The 10,520-nt window shown below is 39.5% G+C and overlaps 1 protein-coding gene and 1 pseudogene across 1 annotated transcript; both read left to right on the forward strand.

The window, feature by feature from the left end:
* The first annotated feature begins 2,472 nt into the window (after positions 1 to 2,472).
* On the forward strand, positions 2,473 to 2,997 carry LOC149148832 (UDP-glycosyltransferase 72B1 pseudogene; annotated as a pseudogene).
* A 3,805-nt stretch (positions 2,998 to 6,802) lies between these two features.
* On the forward strand, positions 6,803 to 9,544 carry LOC149148833 (anthocyanidin 5,3-O-glucosyltransferase-like). The gene is made up of 2 exons (XM_089442287.1): positions 6,803 to 7,054; positions 9,125 to 9,544. Exons 1-2 carry the CDS (start codon positions 6,803 to 6,805, stop codon positions 9,542 to 9,544), a joined length of 672 nt encoding a protein of 223 aa, XP_089298413.1.
* The last annotated feature ends 976 nt before the right edge of the window (positions 9,545 to 10,520 follow it).

A 10,520-nucleotide genomic window follows, 5' to 3' on the forward strand; every position in this document is an offset into this window, starting at 1 on the left:
AAACAATTTTTAGACCCGTGCCTTCTGTTTTGGTGTTAAATGGGTAATCAAATGCATTGGTGTGACAATATGCATATTTTCAGCGTAAAAGTTGGAAAAAGGATATAGAATCACTGGACTCTGGCATGATTAACATTCAACTTGCATTTTACGAGATAGTAAAGATACATGGACAGGGTATCTCTAGAACATGACATCATGCCCCTGAGTAACAAATCTAAAAGAAACCTGTATAAACAAAACAAATACATTTCCAACTGGCTTATCACATATTTCCTTAAAATTTGTGATAGATAACCTACCATAAACAATCCAAAACTCAAACTGGACTGGCCGACCTCTTATATCTAATCAAGATTGAGGACTTGAGGCTGTTGTGCAAATTACTGCATACACATTCCATGACAACCTGTACTACAAACTTTCAAATATAATCTGAGCTCCCATATCCCTTTCAAGGAATTATAAGTTTTTCTCCAGCATAGATGGTGTCATCAGTGTACTTATTTGCAGCTTTTATTTGATCAATTGAAACCTGCACTTAACCAAGGAAACAGAACCAGTTACACAAGTCTTATACAATGGATAGAAGGGAACAACATGGCAGCTTAGTTTCACATGCATGAAATGAACACTGTTTATTTACTTGTGGAAAATAACTATTAAATAGTCCAATTGAGAGGCAAATGCCAGTATGCAGCCTGCATTTTTTATTATCAAAAGAAGTTAAAGCTTGTTATGCATACCAAATGACAAATACTAATCATTCACATCGCAATAAGGGTTGGAAATTAATAATTCTGGAGGCACCAAATACAAGAGTTCAATACAACGATAAAGCTTATTAATAAACGCAGGGTAGCATTGTCATGCAGGGCACACCAATCACCCATTTGCTACATGATTTTCCAAAGCATCACTGGACTCTGGCATGATTAGCATTCAACTTGCATTTTACGAGATAGTAAAGATACATGGACAGGGTATCTCTAGAACATGACATCGTGCCCCTGAGTAACAAATCTAAAAGAAATCTGTATAAATAAAACAAATACATTTCCAACTGGCTTATCACATATTTCCTTAAAATTTGTGATAGATAACCTACCATAAACAATCCAAAACTCAAAGTGGACTGGACGATCTCTTATATCTAAACAAGACTGGGGACTTGAGGCTGTTGTGCAAATTACTGCATACACATTCCATGACAATCTGTACTACAAACTTTCAAATATAATCTGAGCTCCCATATCCCTCTCAAGGAATTGTACGTTTTTCTCCAGCATAGATGGTGTCATCAGTGTACTTATTTGCAGATTTTATTTGATCAACTGAAACCTGCACTCAACCAAGGAAACAGAACCAGTTACACAAGTCTTATACAATGGATAGAAGGGAACAAGATGGCAACTTTAGTTTCACATGCATTCAAAAAGCTGAACAACAACTACGCTAAGAAATGCTCTACAATAAGGTGGAACAAAGAATAAAGATACTTGATAAATAGAGTCAGACCACTCACCAAAATACAAGAGTTCAATACAACAATAAAGCTTATTAATAAACGCAGGGTAGCATTGTCATGCAGGGCACACCAATCACCCATTTGCTACATGAGTTTCCAAAGAATCACTGGACTCTGGCATGATTAGCATTCAACTTGCATTTTACGAGATAGTAAAGATACATGGACAGGGTATCTCTAGAACATGACATCATGCCCCTGAGTAACAAATCTAAAAGAAACCTGTATAAACAAAACAAATACATTTCCAACTGGCTTATCACATATTTCCTTAAAATTTGTGATAGATAACCTACCATAAACAATCCAAAACTCAAACTGGACTGGACGACCACTTATATCTAATCAAGACTGGGGACTTGAGGCTGTTGTGCAAATTACTGCATACACATTCCATGACAACCTGTACTACAAACTTTCAAATATAATCTGAGCTCCCATATCCCTCTCAAGGAATTATAAGTTTTTCTCCAGCATAGATGGTGTTATCAGTGTACTTATTTGCAACTTTTATTTGATCAACTGAAACCTGCACTTAACCAAGGAAACAGAACCAGTTACACAAGTCTTATACAATGGATAGAAGGGAACAACATGGCAGCTTAGTTTCACATGCATTCAAAAAGCTGGAACACATATCCCCATATTAAACCACGTCCTAATCAGAGAGTTGCTATGATTGACAATCTAGGCCATGACATTGCCACATCACATATACAGTACATCCACTTTAATTATAATTTCTTTCTGACAGGCCTTCCGCCGATTCTCGGAATAGATTTGCTAGACCCTCTTCTAGACAGATCTGATATTTCATTCAACTGGTTCATTCAACATTCCCTTCGGCTTCAGGAAGCTCATGGAATTCTGATAAATACATGCCAAGAAATGGAACCAGCACAAATAAAAGCTCTCAAGGAAGGAAGGTTCTGAGCGCTGTTGAAATGACCCCTTCTATTTATCCCGTTGGGCTGCTAATAGCTTTGTCTCTGTCAGAATCTGAAGAGAAGTTTGAGAAGGAGGGCTGCCTCAAATGGCTGGACCGCCAGCCCGCCTCGTCAGTTCTGTTCGTTTCTTTTGGGAGCCGCGGCACCCTGTCGGAGAATCAGATTCAGGAACTAGCTTTGGGGCTAGAAGCAAGTGTGCAGCGGTTCCTTTGGGTGTTGCGTAAGGAGCCTCCTCCTCCAAATGAATCCACGATGACTACCGAAGCAGATATGAGGGTTGCTTTACCTGAGGGTTTCGAGACTCGAATCCAGGACCGTGGATTTGTGGTGGATTCATGGGCGCCTCAGATTGCTGTCCTCTCTCATCCATCCACAGATGGTTTCCTTTTTCATTGCGGTTGGAATTCAACGATCGAAAGCATCTTACGTGGAGTGCTGATGATCGCTTGGCCTCTCTTTGCTGAACAGAGAATGAATGCCTTCCTTCTAGTGAAGGAGATGAAGGTGGGCATTGAAGCGTAGAAGGGCGCAGATGCATTGGTGAAGAGAGAGGAAGTGGAAAGAGCGGCGAGGGAATTAATGGAAGGAGAGGGGGAATGGAAATGAAGAAGGGGATGGAAAAATTGAGGGGAAGGCCCATCATTGAGTGACAACTGTCTTAAGGATGGAAAACATCACGAAAACGGTTTCTAAAAAGCGCAATATTCTCAACTGCCTACGACATTCCAATAATCTGAACCGCCTACAACATTTTTCACCGACGATCTAATGGCTGGAGTTTATTCCATCGTCTAACAATCGATCTAATGGCCCATAACGAGACACCGCGGCATGGAGGGGAGTTCCTTTCAGAGGGAACGCCTTACGGCGTAATTAGTTTTTGTTCCTAGAAACCAGCAAGAGTTTGTTATTATTTTTATTATTTAAACTATCACTTTCAGAGTGATAAAGGTTGAGTTTTTCCTGGAAAAGGACGGCGTGTGTGTAAAGATATTTTGATATTAATCTAAGTTTGCCAAGATCAGGAGTTCCAAATATTTCAAAACAAAGATTCTTGTTACTGTGTCTTCTAGTGTGTATCTCAGTTTATGTCTCTCTCTTTGTATATCAATATTGTTTTTCCTCAGTATTTGAATAAAGTCGTATGATTAGAATTAATTTAATGATGCTTTAATTCATACATTCAAATACATCTTATTTCTTATGTTATTACAGAAATCGCTTTGAACATTGCTTTGTTTTAATTGAATTTGTTGTACTTGCTTCCCACCATACTACAACATTCCTTATGTCTGAGGAAATACTGCTTATTGGCCTTTGTAATTCTGTTTGTTCATCAACCAAGATCTTGGAAACCCTTTGATTTATATGCAACGTTTGACTCCATGCCCAATGGATTTTTCCTCTGCCTTACAACTCTGTTAAACCCTTACCCTATCAAAGATCTGGCCACTGTTTGAAGACATGAATAGATGCCGAAGTGACATTGGGTAGCTGATTCATAAAGGTAGCCCGCTGTGGTTAGGAAGACCAGTTCCTAGTCCAAGATTGGTGCAATGTTACCTCCGGGTTTTCCTTTCACATCCGGGAAAATAACGGAGTGATAACATCTTGGCACTATTGCCCGGGAGGTGAATACTTCAAGTTGACTTTCTCCGGAAGAAATGGAAATGTTTCAGATCTGATTGCTGAAGGTGAACAATATTCAGACACAAAGAAGTTGTGCATCATTCACCTGGCAACTCCATTGTCAGCAGAATCCAGAATTCAAAGTTATCAATGGCGACTTCAATGTCCGAAGAATTCAAAGCTTGAAAGTTCTCACTGGCGACTCCATTTATTTTGGAATGATGAGCTTAGTTTCTAATCCAGTTGCTTCACCCGTCAAGACAACAGGGTTTGTGGCAGACCTTGTTTCTTTTCAAGGTTTTAAAGAATGGACTGGTATGTTTTCTGGTGATGAATGGGATGAAGATATTTCTTCATCTTTATTGTCTTATTTAGATTCATGCAACATCTTTAATATAGAGGAAAAAAATAATTGTTTAAATACGTTGGCTAAAGAAATTAGGATAGAACAAGAAGCGCAAAGAATGTCTCAATTTCTGCCTCATCAGACCCATTCTTCTGAAAATTCTTATCAACAACACGAAGAGGTATTTGAAGACAATGAGGCTGAAAATGCATGTGACACAGAATCACACCTTGATCCGCCTATTTTTTATGAATGCATTAATGATGATCCTTTTCAAACACCTGTGGATTTTGTTGTTCAAGAAAATATTAGTTCATGTTCACAAGATGGAGTGCAAATTCAACCATTGTTTCAAGAAGCTGATATACATGAAAGTGAGCAAGTTTCTTGGTTAAAATATACTAAGAATTGGAACAACATTTAGCCTATATACGATGAATATGATGATTTTGATGAGGATCGTCTACAAAAGCAACTGATAGTATTTTCTTTCATGGAAAAATTTAATCAACAAACTTATGGAAATTGTGAACCAATATATGATAGCTATTTAATAGAGTTGCAGGAAGACAATAAAGAAAACAGTGATGGATTTATGCTTGCTAAAGAAAAGATTACAGAAAGACAATCTACTGACATGGAGCAAGCGAAAGAGGTTATTCTAAATTATCAAGCTTCTACCTCTTTCGATTTTTATGATCCTGTAGATATTTATATGAAGAGATCTTTCAGATCAAAAATTGAAGTGTATATAGACCGCAAGTTTGAATTTAGATTTCTTTTTCAGTCAAAGTTAGCTCAACAACAATTCAGATCAAGGATTGAAGGCACCAGTGAAGTTAAAACAACCAGTCAAATGAATTCATGGCTTCATTGGAAGCATGACTATACTTGAAACAAGTAAATTTGGTTGGTTAGAGTAGTGTAGGAATTTATTTGCAAATAAGCTTGTTGGGTAAACAATTATTTCAGTTTTTCAACATTTGATTTTCAACAATTTCTCTGTCAGTTTGCAACATTTTTCAGTTTTCAGGTTGTAGCAGTTTGGTTTTCAGTGGCATTTAGTCTCAGGTTGTTGGTTTTCAGAGCTTGGGAGCAACCCAATGGATGGCACTTCGTCTACGGGTTCTTTGCTACCCCTCAGGGAAGATATCATCCCCATTGGGGCCAAATTGGAGCCAAATGTTATCACATGCAAGATTTTTTTCGAAATATGCCCTTTTAAGTTTGACATTTCAGTTTGGGGTCCTAAAATGACATCAATTTTCCAGTTTTAAACGGTATATCTTCTACTTTATGAATGTGGAATTATTCCCCAAATATAAAAAATGAAACCAACACCAAGCAATAAGAACTGTGACTGCCTAGGGGACAACCACTGCCACAGTTGTTTGGGTGTTAGATAATTCAACAATCACCTTCCTCACAGCTTAGATAGTCACATAAGTTCCAGCAAAACTTCCAAGTGTTAATACACTGTCCAACTCCACACACAAAGCCAAGAGTTAAGTCACAAAGGCATCGTCCTCGCGGGGAGTGTCAAGTATAAAGCTAACAAGCATCCATTGCACAAGTGGACAAATCAAAGAGAATGGTCAATGCTAGCACACACAGGAAAGGTGGACAAATGTTATCTATATGACGCCAAGAGTAATTCCCTTTTGCCGTGCAAACATTCAGCAAGGCTAGGAATTGACAGGGATCAGTTTCATGCCCATTCTGTGCTCTTTTTATTATCAGGGATACAATTATTTGGCTTGTCAAAAGCCTCACGAACACATTATATCGATATTAAGAACAATACAGAAATGGTTAGAAATACCATGTATGCAAAATTTCCTATAATTTCAACTCTTTTTCCAAAGTCTACCATAGAAGATGATTCAACTGTACCAGAGTATTTGGGCTCTAGTTTAGATTTGTGCACAGAATGACACAGTCAGGGTTTCAAAGAAAACGCCAAGTGACTTGTTTATAAGCGTCGAGATATAGCATTATTAGTCAAATGTGGAGGTAAAACTCCTAAAACACACAGTTGTAAGAGACTAATCTAGAGCAATTGCTCATGTTGCTACCCAACGTTCATAATGTCAGATGAATACGCATTGATGTGTGTTTTTAGGTGTAAAGACACAACAAGGTCAATCCATTGGGCAGATAATATTTCGGGAAGACTGAATTTGGAAAATTTAGGGACCGCCAGCCCGCTCGTTAGTTCTGTTCGTTTCTTTTGGGAGCCGCGGCACCCTGTCGGAGAATCAGATTCAGGAACTAGCTTTGGGGCTAGAAGCAAGCGTGCAGCGGTTCCTTTGGGTGTTGCGTAAGGAGCCTCCTCCTCCAACTGAATCCACGATGACTACCGAAGCAGATATGAGGGAGGTTCTACCTGAGGGTTTCGAGACTCGAATCCAGGACCGTGGATTTGTGGTGGATTCATGGGCGCCTCAGATTGCTGTCCTCTCTCATCCATCCACAGACGGTTTCCTTTTTCATTGCGGTTGGAATTCAACGATCGAAAGCATCTTACATGGAGTGCCAATGATCGCTTGGCCTCTCTTTGCTGAACAGAGAATGAATGCCTTCCTTCTAGTGAAGGAGATGAAGGTGGGCATTGAAGCGTAGAAGGGCGCAGATGCATTGGTGAAGAGAGAGGAAGTGGAAAGAGCGGCGAGGGAATTAATGGAAGGAGAGGGGGAATGGAAATGAAGAAGGGGATGGCAAAATTGAGGGGAAGGCCCATCATTGAGTGACAACTGTCTTAAGGATGGAAAACATCACGAAAACGGTTTCTAAAAAGCGCAATATTCTCAACTGCCTACGACATTCCAATAATCTGAACCGCCTACAACATTTTTCACCGACGATCTAATGGCTGGAGTTTATTCCATCGTCTAACAATCGATCTAAGGGCCCATAACGAGACACCGCGGCATGGAGGGGAGTTCCTTTCAGAGGGAATGCCTTACGGCGTAGGAGTTCCTTTCAGAGGGAACGCCTTACGGCGTAAATATATGATAGCTATTTAATAGAGTTGCAGGAAGACAATAAAGAAAACAGTGATGGATTTATGCTTGCTAAAGAAAAGATTACAGAAAGACAATCTACTGACATGGAGCAAGCGAAAGAGGTTATTCTAAATTATCAAGCTTCTACCTCTTTCGATTTTTATGATCCTGTAGCGATTTATATGTAGAGATCTTTCAGATCAAAAATTGAAGTGTATATAGACCGCAAGTTTGAATTTAGATTTCTTTTTCAGTCAAAGTTAGCTCAACAACAATTCAGATCAAGGATTGAAGGCACCAATGAAGTTAAAACAACCAGTCAAATGAATTCATGGCTTCATTGGAAGCATGACTATACTTGAAACAAGTAAATTTGGTTGGTTAGAGTAGTGTAGGAAATTATTTGCAAATAAGCTTGTTGGGTAAACAATTATTTCAGTTTTTCAACATTTGATTTTCAACAATTTCTCTGTCAGTTTGCAACATTTTTCAGTTTTCAGGTTGTAGCAGTTTGGTTTTCAGTGGCATTTAGTCTCAGGTTGTTGGTTTTCAGAGCTTGGGAGCAACCCAATGGATGGCACTTCGTCTACGAGTTCTTTGCTACCCCTCAGGGAAGATATCATCCCCATTGGGGCCAAATTGGAGCCAAATGTTATCACATGCAAGATTTTTTCAAAATCTGCCCTTTTAAGTTTGACATTTCAGTTTGGGGTCCTAAAATGACATCAATTTTCCAGTTTTAAACGGTATATCTTCTACTTTATGAATGTGGAATTATTCCCCAAATATAAAAAATGAAACCAACACCAAGCAATAAGAACTGTGACTGCCTAGGGGACAACCACTGCCACAGTTGTTTGGGTGCTAGATAATTCAACAATCACCTTCCTCACAGCTTATATAGTCACATAAGTTCCAGCAAAACTTCCAAGTGTTAATACACTGTCCAACTCCACACACAAAGCCAAGAGTTAAGTCACAAAGGCATCGTCCTCGCGGGGAGTGTCAAGTATAAAGCTAACAAGCATCCATTGCACAAGTGGACAAATCAAAGAGAATGGTCAATGCTAGCACACACAGGAAAGGCGGACAAATGTTATCTATATGACGCCAAGAGTAATTCCCTTTTGCCGTGCAAACATTCAGCAAGGCTAGGAATTGACAGGGATCAGTTTCGTGCCCATTCTGTGCTCTTTTTATTATCAGGGATACAATTATTTGGCTTGTCAAAAGCCTCACGAACACATTATATCGATATTAAGAACAATACAGAAATGGTTAGAAATACCATGTATGCAAAATTTCCTATAATTTCAACTCTTTTGCCAAAGTCTACCATAGAAGATGATTCAACTGTACCAGAGTATTTGGGCTCTAGTTTAGATTTGTGCACACAATGACACAGTCAGGGTTTCAAAGAAAACGCCAAGTGACTTGTTTATAAGCGTCGAGATATAGCATTATTAGTCAAATGTGGAGGTAAAACTCCTAAAACACACAGTTGTAAGAGACTAATCTAGAGCAATTGCTCATGTTGCTACCCAACGTTCATAATGTCAGATGAATACGCATTGATGTGTGTTTTCAGGTGCAAAGACACAACAAGGTCAATCCATTGGGCAGATAATATTTTGGGAAGACTGAATTTGGGGAATTTGGGGACCGCCAGCCCGCCTCGTCAGTTCTGTTCGTTTCTTTTGGGAGCCGCGACACCCTGTCGGAGAATCAGATTCAGGAACTAGCTTTGGGGCTAGAAGCAAGCGTGCAGCGGTTCCTTTGGGTGTTGCGTAAGGAGCCTCCTCCTCCAACTGAATCCACGATGACTACCGAAGCAGATATGAGGGAGGTTCTACCTGAGGGTTTCGAGACTCGAATCCAGGACCGTGGATTTGTGGTGGATTCATGGGCGCCTCAGATTGCTGTCCTCTCTCATCCATCCACAGACGGTTTCCTTTTTCATTGCGGTTGGAATTCAACGATCGAAAGCATCTTACGTGGAGTGCCGATGATCGCTTGGCCTCTCTTTGCTGAACAGAGAATGAATGCCTTCCTTCTAGTGAAGGAGATGAAGGTGGGCATTGAAGCGTAGAAGGGTGCAAATGCATTGGTGAAGAGAGAGGAAGTGGAAAGAGCTGCGAGGGAATTAATGGAAGGAGAGGGGGAATGGAAATGAAGAAGGGGATGGCAAAATTGAGGGGAAGGCCCATCATTGAGTGACAACTGTCTTAAGGATGGAAAACATCACGAAAATGGTTTCTAAAAAGCGCAATATTCTCAACTGCCTACGACATTCTAATAATCTGAACCGCCTACAACATTTTTCATCGACGATCTAATGGCTGGAGTTTATTCCATCGTCTAACAATCGATCTAACGGCCCATAACGAGACACCGCAGCATGGAGGGGAGTTCCTTTCAGAGGGAACACCTTACGACGTAAAAATCCTTGTTGATCTATATTAACAATCATTCTTTGATAAATATCATTTCTCAGGAGTACTCCATTGAAGAATATGATCTTGTAACAATTCTTTGGACTGTTGTTGAAGATGTTTTCCACTTGATCACTAAGTAGAAATTGGAGCAACAGAGAAGGTCATATAGTACTAGAGAAAGAGGGCATGTAACTATGTTGCTGCTACTACAAAAGTTTATGTCTCGACTCAGGGATTGAATGGGAGAACAAGTAAATTATGGACACAAATAAAGGCAACCTTCAAACAAATAGATACATCTGGGAAGGAAGTATGAAGCAAGAGCAGTTGGCAGCATCTAACAAAACTGAAGCATTGCAAAAAGATGCCAATCAACAAAAAGAATTTAAAAGACAGTCACAAATTAGATATAAAAATCAACTAGTGGAGATAACTTGCAGAAAATTTTACGAGAACACAAGGAAAAGATGGCTCATCAAAAAGACAATAGAAAGCAGAATGTTGTGTAGTGGAATATAGCTCAGTAACTTAAGAAGAAGCATAGAGATATAAAGGAACTTGGATCTGAAGAAAGATTGCAATTTCAGTGGCAATTTTTCTCTTGATCGGACTATGAAGGCCCCTTAATTC

Source organism: Pinus tabuliformis, chromosome 9 (genome assembly GCF_031772625.1).
Source record: "Pinus tabuliformis cultivar Carrire ecotype Pingquan chromosome 9, CPIR1, whole genome shotgun sequence".
NCBI lineage: Eukaryota > Viridiplantae > Streptophyta > Pinopsida > Pinales > Pinaceae > Pinus > Pinus tabuliformis.

Excerpts from the sequence above, each read along its gene's own strand:
- LOC149148833 (XM_089442287.1), top strand. The coding sequence starts at position 6,803 with ATGACTACCGAAGCAGATATGAGGGAGGTTCTACCTGAGGGTTTCGAG. Across the intron at positions 7,055-9,124 it reads TTCTAGTGAAGGAGATGAAG|CCCGCCTCGTCAGTTCTGTT; the intron begins GTGGGCATTGAA and ends GGGGACCGCCAG.